This window comes from Barbus barbus (genome assembly GCF_936440315.1).
Source record: "Barbus barbus genome assembly, chromosome: 5".
NCBI classification, from domain to species: Eukaryota; Metazoa; Chordata; class Actinopteri; order Cypriniformes; family Cyprinidae; genus Barbus; species Barbus barbus.
Genome location: NC_136733.1, coordinates 15616122 through 15639263, shown reverse-complemented (window position 1 = coordinate 15639263; position 23142 = coordinate 15616122). Strand labels below are relative to the sequence as shown.

General features: G+C 39.0%; 1 protein-coding gene across 4 annotated transcripts; it reads right to left on the bottom strand.

Moving 5' to 3' along the window:
• Nucleotides 1–418: 418 nt before the first annotated feature.
• LOC306869995 (putative E3 ubiquitin-protein ligase DTX2) lies at nucleotides 419–22946 on the bottom strand. 4 transcript variants are annotated; one of them, XR_013784226.1, is made up of 10 exons: nucleotides 22129–22946; nucleotides 20091–20679; nucleotides 10210–10268; nucleotides 7304–7441; nucleotides 5025–5092; nucleotides 4576–4737; nucleotides 3586–3747; nucleotides 3224–3313; nucleotides 1081–1979; nucleotides 419–836 (listed from the first exon to the last, which is right to left on the bottom strand). XR_013784226.1 is itself a non-coding variant. In XM_079416996.1 (9 exons), the coding sequence occupies exons 1-9, from the start codon at nucleotides 22427–22429 to the stop codon at nucleotides 1719–1721; spliced, it is 1830 nt and encodes a 609-aa protein (XP_079273122.1). In that variant the 5' UTR covers nucleotides 22430–22946; the 3' UTR covers nucleotides 419–1718. The 4 variants fall into 4 exon arrangements, 2 of the variants coding, with proteins under 2 accessions (XP_079273122.1, XP_079273123.1); XR_013784227.1 differs by lacking the exon at nucleotides 7304–7441; XM_079416996.1 differs by having other exon boundaries at nucleotides 419–1979.
• Nucleotides 22947–23142: the final 196 nt, after the last annotated feature.

Below are 23142 nucleotides of genomic sequence, written 5' to 3'. Positions count from 1 at the left end.
CATTCATTTTTGTTTGTTTGTACGGACTTAATTCATATTTATATTATATTCAGTATTTTGCATCCAAAATGTTTGTATGTAGCGGCAAGAAACCTAATTTGCTGTCAAGGCAAGCAGTAGTGAGAACGCCCACTAGCAACCTCATCACCATCCCCTGGCGACATGCACACTGCTAGTGTGAACGCAGCTTTATCCGGCGTGGACCGCAAAAATGAGGAGGGCAATCATATAGCCGTAAAACAAAGTTTTCTGCATGAATTTAATCTCGTGGGGATTCAGGAGAGCTGCAGCATAATTATTCTTCGCATTAAATACATTAGGGTTATGAAAATCAGGTATTTTTAATTTAGTTCTGAGAGCAGCTCCTGCTACTCTTCAGGGATGCCATCTTTTCAAATAACAGAAACCAAAACGTGTTATATGGAGTAATGTTTATTGCTGATTAGAAGTTGAATATGTATTTATATATACAGTTGCATACACTGTAAAACCAAAAATCCCATATTATAGAATATGAGATGATGAATGTCTCCAGACTCGCAGTAGTAATGATCTTAATAATCTTAAAGACTGCTGATTGTCTCTGTGGCACCATCTAATACTGCAACTCAATGATAACGCTGTGGATTTGCATCTCTACACCTATTTTCAGGATCTGGACTACAATTACATAAGCACTGATGTTTTTTAAACAGCATTACGTAGTGTTGCCGAGCTGTTTAAAGTCTTGCATTTTTAAATAGATAAAATTAATTAACTAATATTCAAATAAGGGGCTCATTGCAATAGAAACGTATTAAGTGGAATCAAGACAGTTCACGCAAAAAATGAAAATTCTGCCATCACTGACTCACCCTCATGTTGCTCCAAACCCGTATGTATTTCTGTGGAACAAAAGACGATATTTTGATAAATGTTGTTCACCAAACAGTTTTGGTTTCCATTGGATTACATTGTCATTTTTGTCCTGCAAGTCAATGGGAACAAAAACTAATTGGTTAACAACATCATCTTTTGCCTTCCAAAGTAAAAAGCAAGTTTGGAACAACATTAGAATGAGTAAATGATGACAGAATTTACATTCTGGATGGACTATCCCTTTAAAAAGGTTAAAAAAAAAAAGTAATAGCAGCAAGTGAACATCACCAATCTGACTTGAAAACCTAAAAGAAAAATGAAGTAAATTAACAGCTGCAGATTCTGTAAAAGTGCCTTTAATTTCTGAAGCAGTCCATTTTACAGTACTAGTAAAGATCTATGACTTGCAATGATTTTACCATTTTTACTGTATTCGTACTGCTTTTAAAGAAACGTATGCTTGATTCCCAGCAACAGTACAATGATCATAGTCACAGATGCTCTACTGTAATGTAGTACGTCAGGAAGGACATCAGAGCCCCTATGATGAATCATGTGTTGAGATGGGTGCCTAAATTGGCGCGTTTCCTCCTGGCACGAGAGTCGTTCACCCTCAAAACATTAAGCCGAGCTATTCCTGCAGAACCATCTGTAGCTGCCTTACAATACGGTGAAAGATAAGATGACCACGAAGCCAGTGACCCCACATGTGCATTAATATTCTAGACTCAGCCGAAGAGTAGAAACGGATGAGGGAAGTTGCGTTTAACCACATTCGCATACATCCAACCAACAGCGCAACTCCGGTTTTCCATTTTCATCAAGTTTTATTAGATCTACAGTAGATGGGACGGTCCGGTTCACATGGCTGAACCTTGAGCCCCTTGGCTTGTAGTTTCCCGTTTCAGGCAGTCCTCCGTCACGCCCTGTGATGCCAGTTCTGAGAGCACATTGTCCAGGTAGTTGGGGTCGGGGTAGCCGTGTCCGGAGACGTTGGACATCATCTCCGTCTTGTGGTGGATCTCGTTCCATATGACGGTGTCTGGCTCCCCTGTGGTGCTGGAAGTGCCCACGGTGAAGATGAGGCGCCGTGTCCACGCCACTTTCAGCAGCTCCAGCACCTGGAGACGTTTGGAGATGATCAGGACCCTCAGTTTTAAAGTAAACACAGTTTGCGGCTTGCTTTGAGAGGGAAACGCAAACCTGAGCACTATACAAAGATCAACATTAAACAAATGCTGAGCAAGACCTGGTCGTGAGCCAAAACATACTGCATTTCTTTTGTTACTTCACTGCAGTATGGAGTGATTTATTTTTCTTGCAAGAGAAATCACGTGCTGTTCAAACTCACATGGAACTTAATGAACCTGGATAAAGGTTACAAAAACAAGAAATTATGTTCTGTGGTTATCGGCAATCGATAAATGCTGGAGTTGAAATATTCTTTCAAAGGTTCGACCTTGTATAAGGTTAGGATGCTCTGACGGAAGTGGAGGATTTTAGGGAATTTCAGTATTTCTTATAATAACTATAATTTGGGAGTCATTTTTGCAAATTTTCTTTGTATAGAAATTTTTAATATTTGATGAAAAAATTATTTGTAGATGTGAAAGTGTATAATTTTTGTACATTTTGTAATTTTTTTAAAAAACAAATCTCAAGTGAAATAAATGATAGATTTCTAATTAGAGACTTAAAATGATAATTGTAAATAAATTAGAAATGTAAAATCTTAAAGTAATATGTATATATACAGTATACTGTATATATACACACATACATATATATATATATATATATATATATATATATATACACATACATACATACATACATACATATGTGTGTGTATATATATATATATATATATGAATATATTTGAATTTCCCCATATAGATAAGCATCAGTTTCTGATTTTTCACATGAATATCCCTACAGTGACCAACAGAAAAGCTTATTTGAAAGTGACTTCTGGGTGAGCGGTGCTTTGTTCATCAATACACTATTGACTGTTTGACCATGGTCCTTTTTTTATGTGACCGCACCTTTAGTTATGTGTACTGAGCATTCAAATGTAAATCTCTAGCAGCTGGCCATTTATTTTATTTTAATTTTTTTAAAACTAGTAGTAGCCTGCTATATTTTTACACACAATGACATTTTAACGGCATGTTGGTGTCAGCGTGTGAATAGCAGCACAAAAAGCCAATGCTTGTGTGAGTAACACGTAGTACTGGAACAGTTGATTCAGCAACTGAACGGTAATTTAACAGGTTTAATGTGTGAAAGGGGCTAGTGATTCAATATACTGACAAATGAGCATGGCATAAATCTTTATTTGAACTGGGTCAATTCCCTCCATTACCTTTCTTCCTTTGTCATTGTCAGGAAGGAAACAGAAGCGAGGGAATCCTCTGCACGTATACGGCTGCCCTGGGTTTGGGTGCTCAGGACCCTGCAGACAAAGAGTGCATTAAGATGATGAGTGCTTAGCGTGGGCCGAGGGAAGCACAAAACCATATCCACACAAAGGAATGAGCCAGTTATGCCCCTAACAAATGCAGTCTGCTGGATGAAAACATTTGGCTGGTTCATATGGACCTCTAGCACTTTGTTCAGTTTATTTATTTACCTCTTCTAAAAGAGGATATTGTTAAGAATATGCTTAAATCATGGTGCAAATAAATATAAAACAGTACAGCACTACATCGGCTTGCCAAGTCAGACCTGTATTCCGGGCGGGATGTTGTAAATGATTTGTATAATGCCGCAGTCTGGGTGTCCAGGCAAAGACTGAGGGATACTGTAAATCTCCATCTTGCCCTTGGGTTGGGCGCCGGTTTTCTCTCCGTAGATTGTCTTACATGAGGGGCACTGAAGACTCCCATCCTGTGGTGTCACAAGAAGTGGGAGAAAATAAAAGGAATAGTTTACATGAAAATACTTGGAAAGTATTTGGAACTAATACAATTTGTTGTAATTGCATTCACCCATTATCACTGTTGGAGTAATTCTAAAAATGCATTACACACACTGATGTTCAAAAGTTTGGCGGTCAGGAAGATTTTTCTTCTCTTTCTTGTTTTTGACAAGGACTGATTGACCGATTCACTGCCACTATTAAATTAAACAATATAGGCAGTGAAGACGTTTATAATGTTACAAAAGATCTTTTGATTCTTTTGAAATTTCTGTCATCAAACAATCCTAAACACCATTTCACAAAATATTAAGCAGAACAGCTGTCTTCAACATTAATAATAATAAGAAATGTTTCTTAAGCAGCCAATCAGCATATGAGAATGACTTCTGAAGGATCATGTGACACTGACGACTGGAGTAATGGCTGCTGAAAATTCAGCTTTACTGTCACAGGAATAAATTACATTTTAAAATATAATATTACTGTATTTTTTGTCAAATAAATGTGGCCATAGTAAGCCTAAGAGACTGCTTTCAAAAAAACTCTGACATTTGAACGGTACAGTATATATTGGAATTCTTTTAAAAGTATACTTCATCCAAAAATGTCAAATTCTATCATCATTTACTCCAAGCTCACATTCCATATACATTTTTGAATATTAACAGTATACCAATCTGTAACTAATCCTGGAGCTACCTTAAAATAGTATAAATATACAACTAAAAGAACTGCTTTATTTGTTTAGCTCCCAAAACCATGTTAGTTAGAAGTGTTAGTAAGGAATTGCACACCTTGGTTCCATTGTTGTACATGGCCAGCATGCAGAGCATGTGGAAAGTGTGACCACATTTTGTGAGTTTGCCCACGGTGTTGGGCTGAAGAGACTGAGAGCACTCAGCTGGGACCTCATAACCAGACGGGCAGGACAGGCGCTCCATACAGATAATACAGACCTGAAAGCACACATATCTCACAGGGCAAGGCATGGATAATATTTCCAGAAGAAGCATTAAACGTTTGGGCGAATGGCATAAAAATATGTACAGGTCATGTTGTATTTTAAGACCATTACATTTCTTTGCATTGTTACGTAGCATAATAGTCATGAAAATAAATGTCAAAATTGTCCAGAAATGGTCATTATTTTCTTTAAGAGAATTATGGGATAAAAATGACCTGTGAAGTTCACCCATTTATGCTAGTACAAAAAGTGTTATTGGACCACGAACTTTAAATATACCTCATCTGGGACCACAGGCACTTTCTCCATGTATTTCTTAATGACTTCTTCTGGTTTCTGAGCTGGTGCTAAGAACATAAATAAGACAGACCGTAACCTACACGGGTCCAATAATTGGCACTCAAAATCAAATGTTATGACATGATTACACTTTGATAAAGACACCTTGAAAGCTTAAATTACAGTGCTGTGGCTTGTAGAGCCATATATGTCTGTCAGCTAGGCTGTGCGTTCAGTTGTACTACACAGATTTTTGGCCAAAATTAATCCTTCCTCATAATACCACCTATAATAAACAAATCACTGTGACTAATCAAAAGCCAATTGGATTTATTATTATAATTTTTTAATAATCAATACGTCCCACCAAAAATTAATGTTTCAATCCATTTTGTGGGTTATTTAACATCCAAGTATCTTCACCTTTACGATATTAAGTGCTCTCTAAAGTACTTTTTAAAATATAAATATATAATTAATTCATAGTTATAAACACTTTGACTATTTGTGCATTATGCAGACACTTAATGATGTTTATTTGAACACAAACTCCTTCTGGATCATTAATGCAGAATGCTATGTTTGTTTTGGTTTCTAAATGACCAAATACATTATGGAAATGTGTTTTGGTAGGAAGCAGTGAGACATGCTATGACATCTGTTTCCAGCATATTTCCAAGGAACAACCACCAAATACCTAAGGCAATATTGTTTGCTCTAGACTTCCTAAATCAGAGTTTGCTCTAATGAGAGCATTTGTATTATCGTACACTGATTAGAAGCGGACACATATAAGCTCGTGTAAACACAAGCTTATGTGAATTTTCCCAAAGAAAAGTTTAAGCAAAACCAATTAAAAACTCTTTATTTTTTGCACATCAATCCCTAAGAGGATAAAGTGATGGGGCATTTTCAGCATTTTCTAATACATCATTAAAATGTATAGCTGGTAATATTATTTAATGGACCTGACTGACATGAATTAACAATAAACAGTTGTATTTATATTAATTACTGTTAAATACTGTAACAATTGAATTGTTTTTTGTTAGTTAATCAGGTAACTAATGAAACCTTATTGTAGAGTGTTACCAGTTAAATTTATAGATCTTAGCAAATAAAATTTGCAAAATAGTTATTTTGCTTTTAGGAAAATAAGAACATGGCATTAAAAATAAATTGTTCCATTTCATCATTAAACATACTACTACTACTACTACTACTACTACTAATAAACCATTTGCTAAATAACAGTTTATTAGTGTAGGAACTTAAATAATGTGACTTAAATAGTGTAAATAATGTCCATGTATCAGCCATTTTACAGAAACTTTGAAGGTGGCTCATCCAATCAGAATTGATCTGTTATATGGCTTTTCTTAAAGGAATAGTTCACCCAAACTCACACTCATGTCGCTCCAAACCTGTGTAAGTTTCTTTCTAATGTAAAATACAATTTTATAAAAAAAAAAAAAAAAAAAAAAAAAAAAAAAAAAACTGTTGTTGGTCCCCATTGACTTCCATGGTTTTATGTTCAACATAAGAAAGAAACTCGTACATGTTTGGAACGTCATGAGGGAGAGTAAATGATGACAAAATTTTAATTTCTGGTGAACTATTACTTTAATCAGTCAATTTTTGATACTCATCAGCCTTTTACATACCGTATCAAAGCACACACTGTTCAGATTACACATCACGGTGTTAGTTTTTAGAGTTGTCAGACAACAGAAAATGTGTTTAGGATGTTTTAGTAAGATATTAAAGCAGCAAACTAACATTGCTTGTGAGTGTCAGTCTGAACCTAATATCCATCCTCTGTATTAAAAACGCTAAAATAAATGGCACTAACAACAACACAGGTTATGTAAGGTTAGAGAGAGAAAGAAAAACAGACCAGCGAGCAATTGTTATTCCATAAACCCCCCAGCAGACATCTGTCTGCAGTGTCCCACAGGTGAGCAGGCAGGTGTCAAGCCGAATACCATCAATAGTGCATTCATTATGTGATCGGGAGGATGGAAGCAAGACAACATTAACATGAAATGGGTGAAAACATGGCAGCCGAAGCAAGCGATATACAGCAAAACATAAACATCTTGGAGTGGCCAGAAGGAGCATGTCAGAATGAACTTGAAGTACCTAACCCCTTGAGGAAAATATAAACGGAAAGTAGAATGGTAAGAAAAACAGCAATTAAAAAAAAGGACAGGAGCGGCAGCAGTTTGCAGGCCAGTGGAGGGCAGGTTCGGTCGAGCTGGTTGGCGGTGCTTAACTACCTGTCCTGGACTGTCTCTTTGCCCTCTTATCGGAGCTGGGGTGGCTTTTGGTGGGCCTGCTGGAGCCACTCTGGGAGAAGGGGGCGGTCAAGAAGCGAACTCCCAGTCCTGCAGCTGACATCAAAATGGAAGCCATGCCTGGAACAGCCAGAGGCCATGTGGAGACATGCAGGAGGAAGGGAGGAGGAGGAGGAGGAGTGAAGGAAAGGAAGAGTAATGAGCCAAGAGTGGAGAGGCCAACCACAAGTGAGGCATGCTCTGATGAGGTCAAGAAACGTTTAGGGTCCTACTTACTGCAGAGGAAACCATATCAGTCCAGCTATAGATGCTGACAGCAATCCCACCTGCTCTTGATATTTATCTAGGACTAAATACGCTAAATGCAGTACACAGAATCCGATGCGCTTCAGAGACTAACTGTGATCCGTTCATTCTAACCACCTTCAGAGGAAACATGGGTCTCTTTTGGCTGAATATTTGCATAAAGTCTGGTCCACGTTGACAAGAAGAGACCATCTGATTGACATGTAAAGTTACCAACCATAAATCAAGCTGCTTTTAAGTGACATTTAAGAAATTTGAAATCCATTACTCCATAATAACAGACCAGCATGAAAAGTGAATGCTTCCTGATGCATCACAAACAAGATTAAAGCAGCACAGGGTTTTAAACTTGTGTCTTTAAATGAACCAACAAAAACCCGAACATAAGCATAACATTTTTAACTCTTTCCCTGCCATTGACGAGATATCTGGTCAATTAATTCCCCGCCAAAGACAAGTTTTTACAGCAATCCGTGTTCTAGGTATATTACAGTAAGGAAAGTCCTAGCGCATGTCCTGAATGAGTTACGGGACGTCCGGGTCCGAATACAAGACGATCGGCATAAATATTTTATATATATATATATGTATGTATATATATGTGTGTGTGTGTGTGTGTGCATGTACAGTATGTATATGTATGCATGTAGCCTATATGTGTGTGTTAGTGTATAAACGTGTGTGTGTGTCTGTTCTGTTTATTGAATGCACTACTTTGATAAAAATGCATTTTTCTCAGTTTTTTGTCCAAAATGTTGTATTTCTGATGAAACCTATGTGCATTCAAGTGGTGATAAAACACGAACACATGAAGATAGAATAAAATAGAAAAAAATAAATAAATAAATAAATTTAATTAAAAGCAGAGGCTCGGTTATTTATTTTGATATATAATATGTTCATATATTTATAGTAGAAAATATTCTGAGGGCCGTTAAATTTAGGTGAAAATCATCAAAAATGCTGGCGGTGGCTGGCAACTTTAAAAAAAACACTGGCGGGGAAAGAGTTAAGACAGCAAGACGTCTGAAGTTTAAATATTTTGTCTTGAGACCCATGTTGTGAAAAGCATCTGGTTGGGGTCAGATGGACCCAAATTAGTGTAATTATACAGTACATTAAAATGATTAGCCATTTAGGCAATCCACCAACAAACTGATTATAATGATAATCAATCATAATTTTGCACATCCCTTAGTTACACAGGCACAATACCACAAAAATATTAAAGGGACAAATTCAGTCATTTACTCACTCTCATGTGGTTCCAAACTAGGGCTGACCACTATTGGAAAATGACATGGGAAAAACTTCCTGGGAAACAAACTTTGAGAAAATTCTGACTGTTTATACAAAATTTTTACAATAAGCAACTCAAACCTCTTTCAGTAACCATTTCAGAGTTTTTTTGTTTGTTTTGTTTTGTTTCTTCCACTTTTCATAGGTTAATCATATAAAGCAACTGTGTTTATTCAAAAGACTTTGAGTAAACAACTTAATTCATATGGATCACATTGTCTTTATGAACTTTTTGAAGCGTCAAAGTTTTGTTGGAATTGACATTTCATAAAAAAAATATCTGGGAAAATATTTGAATTTTCGAAGATCTTATGGGTTTGAAATAGGCTTGCTGCGATAGACGGTGTTGGTGGTGATACCGGTGTTAAGCCGCAACACCGGTTACGTCTCTTGCCCACCACTGCACAGTCCATCACCGTCATTTAGATTTTTTTAATAGTAATAAAAATAATTTAGTTCAGTTTAGAGAACAGACACAACAATTAGAACTGAACACGGCTGCTCAATGCAGCACACCGAATGTCGTGCATCACAGATCAGATTTCATTTATCACGTGAGGAGTGAGTCGAGCTGACTGACAAGAAGAGTGAAGTGAGACAGACAAGACGATGGCAGAAGAGTTTCAAAACTAAATGTAAAAGTGCCTGTTTTAAAAATATTTTGGATTTTGAAAAGCCTGTTGACCTGCCGTTTAGCCTAAGCTAATACTGGAAGTTTTTTTTTTTGTTTCTCATTTATTTATTATTACGCCACCTTCAGTCTAGTGAAAATTACATTGGAAATGTCACTTTGTCCCAGATCCGTCTTTCTGTTCCCTCCGAATGCCTCGTGCATGTTAGTGCAGCAGCTGTCAGCTATGAGAACAACAGATATCCAACATCCCCAGACACGCACCATTAGCTTGAAACTCATGAAAGGCGAGCTCTTTCAAAGCACACCAACTCAAAACCCACAAACTGGTGACTCAATGAAGCCACTAATGTCATAAACTGATGTGTGACAAGCAGCTGATGTAAGACAAAAACTTCAAGGTGGAACCAATATACCACAAGTCTGATGCATGAATAGGCTTGTGACACATTCACTGAAGAATGCCAAAACTAACTTCACTGACTATCACTGCTCTGGGAAACGTTTGTGCGGTTCATACTGACACCCCCAAGAAACAGTTCAGCTGCTACTGCAGCATCAAACACCTTTCTGGGATGAGGAGAAGGAGAGCCCAGTGCTTCACTGTAAGGATTTTCTCTGGAGTAGCATGTGTGACTGGTGAGTGCTGTACCTGCCAGTGCAGAGTTCACATTACTGGATCCGTTCATGTGTAAAGGGATGGTTGGGATGCTGTGGAGACAGAAATATAGATACTTTAATGCATGTAGACATTAATGCATGAGAACAAAAGCTTTTCACAATGACCTACACTCCCATTACGGAAGCAGTGTCATGTTCATTTTATGATACAAAAGAGAGAGAGTATGGAGTTAGTTGAGATTCCTGTAGATGACCTAATAAAGATCAAATGAAAGCAAGATATGTCCCAAGGAAGTTCCCCAGCCTTCTCAAGCTGCCATGGTGTAATTCATGCTATGCCATCTGATATGTCTTTTAAACATACTGTGGCGGGAGGAGCCAACGACAGACACAGTGGGCGTGGCGTCAAGCCTCGGAGAGGTTTTTATTAAACAATATTTAAAATAAAGTGTCCAAAGGGGGAAAAGTGTCCAAAATAAACAGGGATCTGGTGTCCTCGTTGTGCTGCGGGGCTCGTGAAGGAGGGCAGTGTTCAGGGGGGAAGGGCCCAGGTAAGGGGCGGAGTCCGGCGGCCGCACGCGCTCCCGTCTGGAGGTCCCGGGGCGCGGGTGACGGCGGCTTCTGTGGCGGCTTCGTCCAACTCCTTCATCCCCGGGTGCTCGACGGGATTCCACGGCCCGGCGTCCTTGCCCGACGGCCGTATCGCGGGTGCAGTGTCGGCCGGACTGCGGGTCCGGCCGCTCGCGTCTCTGGCGGCGGCAGGAAGTTCCCTCTACGCTCCCTTTCCTGGACCCACGAGGACACCAGCGTGCATGCACGGGAAGAGACCGGTCTCCCGAGGAGAGGCGCGCTCGGAGTTTAAACGGCGGCGGTGATGAGGCTCTATTCACATCAGGTGCGCCTCATCACACGCCGCCAGCCCTGGCTGTTTCAGCGCCCCTCCTCTCTCTCACACACCCACTCCCGTCGGGAGCCTGGTGAAGGGCGGCGAATAAGGGACGGGGTGGTGATGATGGACAGGGGGGAGGCAGCCGACTCGTCACATCCCCCCCCCCAAGCGACATCCCCGTCCTAGGGTCGCCGCCCACGCAGGAGTGCTACCTTCCTCAACCAGGCTCCAGCGGTCGGAGTGGGCGGGGCAGGGATTCCTCTCCGGGCAACGCTCCCTCTCGCACCGCGCCGGAGCCGGGACAGAGAAAGCGGGTTTTAGTTGACAGCCTCAACCAACCACGGGGTAATGATGACAAATAGACAGAATGTCACTTACCCCATTGGTGGCTGGGAGGCTGTCCCCGTCCTTCCTCCGTCCCCGTACGGGCTCTACGGCTTCTTGCGAGCGAGAGGGGATGACGTCATCAGATGTTGCCCAACTGTGCTGTCTAGGCTCCGCCTGCCCGCATTCTCCACCACTGTGGCGGGAGGAGCCAACGACAGACACAGTGGGCGTGGCGTCAAGCCTCGGAGAGGTTTTTATTAAACAATATTTAAAATAAAGTGTCCAAAGGGGGAAAAGTGTCCAAAATAAACAGGGATCTGGTGTCCTCGTTGTGCTGCGGGGCTCGTGAAGGAGGGCAGTGTTCAGGGGGGAAGGGCCCAGGTAAGGGGCGGAGTCCGGCGGCCGCACGCGCTCCCGTCTGGAGGTCCCGGGGCGCGGGTGACGGCGGCTTCTGTGGCGGCTTCGTCCAACTCCTTCATCCCCGGGTGCTCGACGGGATTCCACGGCCCGGCGTCCTTGCCCGACGGCCGTATCGCGGGTGCAGTGTCGGCCGGACTGCGGGTCCGGCCGCTCGCGTCTCTGGCGGCGGCAGGAAGTTCCCTCTACGCTCCCTTTCCTGGACCCACGAGGACACCAGCGTGCATGCACGGGAAGAGACCGGTCTCCCGAGGAGAGGCGCGCTCGGAGTTTAAACGGCGGCGGTGATGAGGCTCTATTCACATCAGGTGCGCCTCATCACACGCCGCCAGCCCTGGCTGTTTCAGCGCCCCTCCTCTCTCTCACACACCCACTCCCGTCGGGAGCCTGGTGAAGGGCGGCGAATAAGGGACGGGGTGGTGATGATGGACAGGGGGGAGGCAGCCGACTCGTCACAATACACTACCTTTTCAAAGGTTTAGGGTCAGTAAAAAATCTGTATTTTTTAGAAGCAATGAATACTTCTATTCAGCAAGGATGCATTATCAAAAGTGATTGATCAAAAGTGACAGTAAAGACATAATATTTTAAAAAAAACTTTATATTTCAATTAAATGCGATCTTATTGTATCTTTAAAAAATGAATCTGTTTCCACAAAAACATTAAGCAGCACAACTGTTTTCAACATTCAAAATAATTTGAAATATTTCTTAAACAACAAGAAACCAGCATATTAAAATAATATCTGATGGATGATGTGACACTGAAGACTGGAGTAATGGCTGCTCAAAATTCAGCTTTGCCATCACAAAAAAATAAATACAATAAATCACATTTTAAAATATATTAATATAGAAACCATTTATTTTAACTGTAATAATATTTCACAGTATTACTCTCTAACTGTATTTATTTATTTTGATGAAGCAATTACAGCCTTGGTGTTAAAAAAAAAGTTACAGACCTAAACATTTGAAAGGAGTGTATGCACATACCCTGAGTGCATAAAAAGGAATAATATTTAAATAAATAAATACATTTTCACTGGTTGATATGACAGTAGTCTGCAAAGTAGTTTATCAACAATTTTTGGTTTACCAATGCCATTTTTCATAATTTAGGTGTTTAAGTCACTCATATGGAGAATAGAGCTTATCAGAAATCATTTTAATAAGGAGAATGATGTGAAATTGATCTTAATGCAAACGTCACATTTTCTACTTTTCAGATAACAATACTTTTTTTTTTAGTGGCAAGAGAATGAAATCGAGCAAAGAAGTACTTTTAAAATATCGATTTGATGCCACAACCTGAAAGAACAACATTCCAGTAAATGTGTATTACAACAAAATAAAAAATTAAACGAACAGCTAAACTTCATTTAAGATATTTCTGCTAATATTTTAATCTTCTGTTTTCCTTACAATTCTACTTTGGTTCATCTATGTAATGACACTCTAAATCACAGGAATTACAGCTCACATGACACTCCCACAGTGATCTGAGAATCTCATGAGACTTGGGTGTGATGAGGCTAAATGCCAGAATATTTCCATCATTACACACTGTGTAACACTGCAGGATGAATTAAACAACCAAACTGAAACCCTAAATATGAGCTTATCTGAACTTCAGCAAGCAACACTAATAAGTTATGTACACTCTGTTCAGATGCTGTCTTTTAGTGCTTATGTTTTGCTATTAAGCTTGTGGTTTTGACTTCAGCTGAGACTGTTCATTACAGAGTAATCATGACAACTTAACTTCATGATGACTTAAGGGGTACTTTGTCCTCTTGTTAATGAATCTAAGGTCTCATAAGCTCAGATGTGGATGTTTGTGTAAGTTGACTGTGTGAATGAGGAGTGAGAGAGGCATGCGTAAAAACAGACATTTCCTGGTTCCTTTCAACCTAATTTTCCAGAAGAGAACAATAACAAAATCTGGGTCTTCCCCTTTCAATCAGCACAGTAAGTGCGGACTTGCTCTCCTCCACGTGTCCTAAAGATCCACACAGAGGGCAGGATACAACACCATTGGCACAGAAAAAAAATTAAAAAAAGGACAGGCCCCCATTTTGTTATGACCTAATGGCTCTTAAAAGTCCGCAACAAAGAGAGGGACACACACGGATATAGAAAATAGCTCAAGATTTATTTACAAAATGGGAAAACAAACGAGTACTAATGTTACCAACAGTAAAGTCAGTGATGTAGAGTAAGGTGTATGCATGATATGTAAAGTACTGTGGCCCTGGTGCAAAAATATAACAAAGATAAATAAGAACAACCGAAGCAAACAAAGTAAACCAAACGAAGGGGTCCACAACAAATAGTGGAATGGCTCATTTTAAAGGACAAGACGATGGGAAACCAGGTGTGCGTGATGAAACCACTTATGGAATCAACCATCTTCCAAATGCAAGGGGGGGGGGGGGGGATTAGGAAAAACACACAGGATCGTCACACAGAGGAACAGCCAAATATAGTATCGGGACAAAAGGAAGGATGATCATTAAAATCAGTCCAGGCTGAGAAAAGAAATTAGCATGCTGTCATACTGGTTTTCATGTTTACTTTTTTGCACATTTTCATGTGTATTACTTCCATTGCAAATTTCGTAGGCAACAACAATTCTGATTAAGTGTTAATTTCGTCGACGATGACGAAAAATATTTGTCAACGAACCTTTTTTCTGTGACTAAGATGAGACGTTGACGAGCTAAAACTAATATCTGATGATAAAAACTCTGTCCGTCTCTGTCATTGGATAAGGTGCGTTTGCATATCTAGTCTCAGTATGGCAGCTTCAGTGGACGGATAGGCTAGCAAAATGCGAACTAGCGATCTGAAACAATGGCCTCAGCATCCGAAGGGTTAGGGACTGGGTGACCAGACGTCCCGTTTTTCCCGGGAGTCACAATTCGTTGTCAATGTTAAATAAATGTATACTTAAGTAAACCTACTGTATCTGAAAAATGAGTTTAATTTGTATCTCTACCAAAAAATTTAAATTTATTAGTTTTTCCAAATTCAATCCTTGATTCAAATTTCTCATAAGCTTAATTGATTTGGTCTAAAGAGAGAAGAATTGATGACTATTTTTGTTTGAATACTACATATGAAATAGCTACCAAAATAAGTGTTGGTAACTGCAGTTTGACTAAAAGTAATTAACTTTTAAAAATAACTTTTCGTCGACTAAAACTAGACTAAAACAATGAAAGACTAAGACTATTAAACATTTTCGTCTCAAGATAAAGACTAAGACTAAATCAAAAATGCCTGTCAAAATTAACACTGTTCTGGTTGCACTTTATTTTTACAATAAGTACATGAACAGTATACTTATGGTGTACTTACCCAAGAAAGTACTGAGTAATATAATGTAAATAAATGGACTCAGAGGAACTTTTCACCCAAAAATGAAAATTCTAGGGCTGCAACTAACGATTATTTTGATAATCGATTAGTTGGCTGATTATTTTTTCGATTAATCAGAAAAAAAAGCCCAATTATCTTTTTTCCCCACATTCCACATTCTGCCCTTCAAACAAACGTGCCAACTGAATGCTATGAAAACATACAGTGCTTAATTTATTAGACCACCTGTCATAATAAAGAGAAAAAAATTATATAACATATAATTATATTATAGCATTAGAAATAGCCTACTGTTACTAAAGAGCTTATGCATATGGAAGGACTAACCAATACAGAAAGCGAAAAAAACCCCCAAAGATTTTGGTAATCACCAATATAGAGCAGCAGTCGCACAAACCACAAAAAAATATATATTATATATAGGTTTTGTAGCCATAGACTCACGCATGCTTTGTACTATCATAAAAAAACATTTTTTATATCTGAGATACTAATTATTGTTTAGTACATTATTAAAATCTATTTGTGAACAGAGTAGTAATAATAAACATGGTCTAAACATTCTTAGATGTGTAGCATTCATCAGGTTGTCATTTGGGAAAAACCCAACTAGTAATGTGTTCAAGTTTATGTCACAATAACAAAGGAATTACCATCCATATTACAACGTTATTGTTTCATTGGACTAAAAGTGCTCTATGGGATGTTGTTCTGTGGACCCTTGCCTTTCTAACTAAACCAGGATTTCAGCAGTGGATGCGTTTGTGACTCGTTAAGACGAATCTGGTATGTACTGCATTTTTATTCTGCATGTTTTGATGTGTATTGCTTACACAAATTTAGCAAATACATTCCTTATAAGTTTTCAATCGAAAAACAGCGATCTATCATCAAAGCTTGAGGCTTAGACCTTCAAAATGATAGTTTGTTAAGATTAACTTTGTCCCGTTTCATTTATTCTATTCGTAAACAATGACACGTGCAAACAAAGAGCGTTCAGTGCGCCGGCGTCCTGGTGCGGGTTAACAGGTTTTAACTAATGCAAAAAAGAAACATTACTTACTCGTCAGATCGATCTTCTCTTCTGGATGAAACATTGTTCTTTTGAGGGAAATCCAGCCTTTACTCCAGAAACTAACAGTAGCCGCGATGAACAACCTCTTTACTCTTTATGTTTGGCGTCTCCATGTGCGCGCGGCTCACGTGGTTATTTACATATGAACGGCGTGATCCGCGAGGGGGCGGGATCGCATTAGAAATAATGAGTTAGACGGGACAGGCTGAACATCGTGTTGGTTTCATACGGATTACTTCATTACAGAATATTTGTTTTTGACATGACTCCATTTAAAAGGAGACACTTCAAGCTTTCTATAGATATAACTCCCATGTCTGTGTGTTGAGTATTTGCTGAGTTACAGTTCATTTTAGTGACGCACTTCTAAATGCAGTTCGTGGAGACGGAGAAGACCGAGAGCACACCCCGTTTGATTTCTTTATTTTATAAAATTACAAAGTTGTGTTGTTATTATGAGTGTATACAAATAAAAGTAGATGCTTTACAGATTCGATTGATGTATTACTCTTACCTGTACAATTAAAACTCAGAGTAATTTAAGTTCCTTTTAGGGGCTTTAAAAAAAAATGCACCAAAACGCGCCAATGTGTTTGTCGACCCCAGAGGCACCTATGAAGCATCTGATATTTATATTTAGACAATTATCCCTATTACAGTTCCTACTCATAAAATACGTGCACTACATGTTAAATTAAGGTTTAAAAGTCAACGTACAACAACAGATATTTCAGCACAATGAATGTTTTTGCGCTGAATATTAATTGTCTCCCTCTCTACTGTGTTCCGTCTGTCTGACGCGAGTGCACGCACCAACGCTCAATCAGTAAAAAAAATAAAACTTAACAGAGACTGTCAGGATGGGCCTTTACGCAAAAATGGAAATGCTCGCGTGAATGTGTGACATTTACAGATATGGACATGACCGTAAACTCAAAGTTTTTGCACTGAGGACACACACGCATCTGTCAAAGCGCATGACTGGGCAAGCCATTACACTAATGCATTAGGTTAGCTTAAAGCTTAAAATTAAGAATTCTCATGTTTTGGGCAGCTTGGATCACGTACTTCTCCCGCAGCATCTGATTCTGTTTCCTCCACTATTTTTAGATGCATTTTGTCCATAGAAATGCGTTATTCAGTGCTGTAATTTGACGTGGCCGGCTGAAGTTGGACGTGCACTGTGGGCAGACCCGACTAATCGATAATGAGAATCGTTGTCGATGATTTTCATTATCGATAATAATCGATTTTATCGATTAGTTGTTGCAGCCCTAGAAAATTCTGTTATCATTTAAGTTGAGGTCACATTTACAGATGCTGAGAAACATTTTGTGGGCAAAATCCAGTCATTCCAATAGAAATGTGCGCAATATGGAGATTCACATGAGGGCAAAAGATTTCCCCGCGGTTCATGTTTCAGTTTTCACAAATTAACTGCTGACTGACAGAAAGCTGTTTTGGTTGAAAGACACTTCTGTGTGAGCTGTACTTGATACATCACTACACTACTGACAAAGGACAATAGCCCTTATTTGCGGTGAAATTCTGCTGAAAATTTGCTAATGTACCTTAACTTTCTTTTTTTTCTTCTGCAGAGTACATAACATTTTGAAGAATGTTGGTAACCACCAAAATAGTTTTGCTTACCATTGACTGTGTAGACAAAAACCCTGAGACTTTTCTAAAAATGGCTTCTTTTATGTTCTACAGAAAGCCTGTGGAACAACATGAGGGAGGGTAAATGACGAAATAATTTTGGTCACATTTTATTCTATGGTACAATTCTCACTATTAACAAACCATTAACTACGCCTTTTGCCTTGATAAACTAATAATTTACTGCTTATTAATAGTTAGTATGGTAGTTGTTAAGTTTAGGTATTAGGTATGATTAGAATATGTTCATGCAGAATATGTGCTTTAAAAGTACTAATAAACAGCCAGAATGTTAATGATAGGCATGCTAATAAGCAACCAGTTAATAGTGAGAATTGGTCCCTACACTAAAATGTTACCAAATTTTCAATTTAGGGCAAATCATCTCTTTAACATGGGTAAATTTTAAGTTTGCCACTTGGTTGTGTTAGTTCTAGTTATTACACAGTAATTACATAGTAAGTACATACTACCTCCAGAAAGGACTATAAAATAAAGTGCTACAACAGTTTTTCCTGCCCTTTTTAAACTAAAGAACATATTCAAATTACTGTTTGCAGTAATTACAATTATGCTTATTTCTACAAATGGAGGCTGCTAATACAAAGTACACAAGAGGACTGACACAATGACAGGAAGGAGAAGAGCACAGTAGCTGATGTAATAAAACCTTTAGACCTTTAGTGTCATCTGAAACTCTAGGGGTCAAACATCTTGTTTCCTTATCATGACTAAAAGCCGCTTGAGTATTTTTAAACTGCTCTCTGTGGAAGGACTTCCATGCTTGTGCAGTCTGGACAAGTCAGGACCCTACAGTGCGACCATTTCAGTCGCATTTGCAACTGAAAACTACTGTGTGCGACTATAAAAAAAATATTCAGGAGCACCAGTGCGACTGACCCGATCAGCATATTTGTGTTTGTGCTGAGGGAGCTTTAAAGGTTTCTAACGTACTTGTCTTGCGTATTTTTGCAGCGTTGAGTAATGTATCACAGATGTATTCTCTCATTATAACAAAACAAGTGTAGACCGAGTGTAATAAGAGATTCATTGTGCAGTGTAAGGAGCTTCGTTGATTATAATGGAGTTTTGTGAGATCGCGATGAACTAAGATGAGTGACAGCTTTTAATGATTATTAAGGGAGTTTGCAAATGTGATATTGATTTAATACAACAGTTCATTAAACAAGAAGTTAATATTAAGTGACTTATTGTCTGACTACAACACTATTACCTTATTTTGCTCTATTTCATCAACGAAAATAGTTTCAAACAAAGTCCCAGCCAAGCTGCTGCACATCTCCATTCAAACACAGCGGTGTTTCGTTTATGAATGAACTGCGTTTTTAAACGTATCGAGTGAGTCAATGATTCAATTACCCATTCATAAAGACAGTCTACTTCATTCCTGAATGAATCAGCCGTTCGAATGAAACAATTAAATGAATGATTCAGTGATAAAATCAGTGACATACCGCCACCTACTGGTGGTTTGTTTCATTTTTAAAGTATCTTTTCCATTATGTAAATAATTTTATATTTCTAAATTCAAAATTGTATATTTAAAACATTAACCTCAACATGAATTTATGAATTTAATTGCACTTATACAACCTCTGAGCCTCATTAAACATCTGAAAATACACCTACAAGCCACTTGTGTTCTTCGTGCCACCTCTGTAGTACGAATTTATTTCTTAAATACTGATTTCATTTGATTGGTATCTTATTCTACTTGTTTTTATTCTGTTGTTTTAATTAGAAATGATAAAAGCTTATTAATATATTTTTTGGAATTTGACAAAAGATGACATATACTTTTAATAAAGTTAGAAAAATGCCATTACAAAGGTAAAAACAAAATTCCCTGTAAATCCCTTTAAGGAGTCAAATATCACCTCGTAATGGGAAGGTTCATTTTTGATTATTGATTTGAAGGTGCTCCTAAATTTTTGACCAAAAGCGCTCCTAAAAAGAAAAGCATGCGTAGAGCCCTGAAAGTCCTTGAAAACATAGCTAAAATAATTGTTCCCTTTACAAAAAAATACTACGGTGGTTCCACGATACAGTAAAGGTATCTAATGCTAAATATAGAAATACAATATCAAATAAGAGATAACCTGCAATTTTTCAACTTCTGAACTAGGCCTAGTAGTCTTACCTTAAGCCATTTGCATGGTGACCAAAAGCCTGTGGCGGTCCTGAAGGATGAGCCACCGAGGTGGGGGTGCTCCATGGGCTGTTCCATAACAAGTTCCCCATGGAAAGGGGTCTTCTGGGGTAGGGCGAGTAGGCTGAAGAGGAACTGGTTCCAGGAAGTCTTCCATACTGGGGCTGGAGGCTGGGCCGGTTGGCCTGCCCCGCAGTGAAGGAATGCCGTGACCGGCTCAGCATGGGTCCGGTGGTGCTGCTATTGCTCAAGCATTGGTAACAGGTACAGGCCGGGCCCGAGTGAATAACCGAACCGGAAGCGAGAGGATACGGCACGCTATCTTGCCGCCTGACGCGTCGTCTGTAGCTGGTGGACTTGTTGACTTGCTCCAGAGCAGTGAGGTCCACAATGTAGTTGTAGCCATGTGAGGTCAGGTCAGCTGTGGCCTGCCCTGCCTGGTAGCTGTGCTCCAGCAAGATGGAGGTTCGGATCTCATACGCCGTCCACCCTCCTTCATCATTGGCCCACTCCCAAAGAACCCCGCTGCCCAGAGCAGAGGACTGTGGGAACAGGGATCGCCGCACAGCGCGTATCTTTCCTACAAAGAGTTAAAGAAAAATTTCACAGTAATTGGCACAAGATCATTATCATTGCAAAAAACATTTACACATTTCTCAACCACAACAAAGTGCTTCTCTTCTAAAACAAATGTAAAAAGAGCTGTTTTTAATTACAAAATATGCATCCTGTCAGAATCTGTTAGCTTATTTCCTGAGATTTGTGTCACCTCTTTCCTGTTCTTTTCCGTAGAGACCACAGGTGTCGAAAACCATTCAAACATCCCCAAAAACAAGTCTAATCTCCAGTTAACAGACCCAACGCTATTTTTTTTTAAATATATATATATATTCTAAGTGTCATACTGCAGCACTAAACAGCTTTACCCAGAGGGTTTAATGACCTGTTATCACGGATGAAGCATCAATATCATACATTTAGAGCAACTGAATTTCAGGCAGGATTCACACTAGGCTTCTTTCATTCTGTAGATTATAAAGACACTTCCTTGACAACTTATCAAAAACAAGTAGGCTATTATGAAATCAAATATCAAATATCTCTCTCTTTACATGGCTACATGGCTTAAAATTATTTTTTTTTAAAGGAAAATAATACTTTTAATATTATTTTATATTATAAAATGATAATAACGGATTTTCATGAGCAAAGATGCATTAAGTTTAACAAAAGTGACAGTAAAAGACATTCATTAGTTTATAAAAGACTTAAATTTCATTTTTTTTCAAACTTCGTATTCATTAAAGAATACTGAAAAAAATAATTTACTTGATAATTTTTCGACACTGATATAATAATAGTTTCTTGAGAACCAAAATGAATGATTTTTGAAGGATTGTGTGACCCTGAGGACTGAAGTAATGGCTGCTGAAAATACAGATTTGCCATCACAGGAATAAATCACATTTTAAAATATATAGAAATGGTCCCAATATTTTGGAGTGTTACTATTTATTTTACTTGATTTTGATCAAATATATGCAGCCTTGGTGAACACTAGCAACTTATTGACTCCAAACTTTTGAAGGATTGAGTGTGTGGAATAAAAGTAAGGTTTTTGCCCACATATACATATACATATATATATATATATATATATATAGAGAGAGAGAGAGAGAGAGAGATAATTTATTTATTTATTAAATCATGAATATCCCAAAGATAAACCAAAGTTGACTCTACAATGTACTTCCAATTATACTGTGACAACATTCATGCCAATTAATAAGATATCACTTTTCAATGAATGCAGTTAGTACTAACAGAAAAACACCAACAAGTACTATGGTACTAGCGTATTTTGGGATGTGTAAGTCCAAAGTAGTCTGAGGCTTCCTGTAGATGCTACATGAACATGGTAAAGATTCATATTCAGCACAATCTCAACCACTACAACACCACAGTACTATTAGTAACTCTTCCCCATCAGTAGCGTGGTGAGACAGATGTCTGAGACGGTTCCACTCACCAGTGTCCTGTCTGAACTGTTTGAGGTTGGGGATGTCGATGATGTACGCAGACAGGCTGGGGTCTGCCTGTGCCAGACAGATGCCGTTGCTGTTGGCTCCTCTCTGGAGACACTGCTCGATGTAGCTGCTCACCTGTCCGGTGTAGGGCCTCCAGAAGCCCAGATCATCCTGCCATTCCCAAACCACCGCCATCGGCTGAGCCTGTCCTGGCACTCCAGACGAGGAAGACGACGGGGATGCGAATGATGGTCCGTTTCTAGATCCACTCCCTCCGGAATGGAAACTGGAGCCTGTTGCCATTTTGTCTGTTAAGAAAAGATCTCAAGCGTCCGCCGGCTATCTTAAAATAAGCGATCCGGCCCAGCTAACAACAACAACAACCTTTCAGTTTCACCTGATTTACATCAAGCTAGCCAGCTGACTAGTCGTATTCAGTAAGAAATCGATTAATATCGTCACTACAGTGTTTTATTCAGCAGTACGCGTTTATTTAACCGCAGATTTGACCATAAACCCACTGACGTCGCATCATCTTGTTAGGCTGCTGGGGGTCGCAGCTTCAGACTAGCCGCTTCTCGCTCTCCTCTTCGCCTTTCAGTGCGTTACCGCACGGCTAACACGGGCGCATAAACCTGTATTATGAGATATAACGGTGACTATTTAGTAGGCAGCAGACTAGAGTTGCCAGGTCGCGAATAAAAACACACCACTCGATATGGTTTTTATAAGTACGCACTGGGTTGTGCGCTAGGGTGACTTCCTCGCCTGCGGTGTGTGTTTGCGTCGCTGCTGGTAGATTCCCATAGATACACGCTGTGAAGCCGGACACAGAATACACCCCGCTGGCTTTCCTGTTTCCGTTATTTTTTAAAGTTTAAAATAAAATGCTTTATTTTGATGCTTTATAAATTGCTATACTTTTCTTAGGGTGTTATTATAGTTTGCCTTTAATTGCAAATATTAAAACTTGTCTAAAACTTGGTAAATAATGTCTGCAAGGCAGATGACTTTTA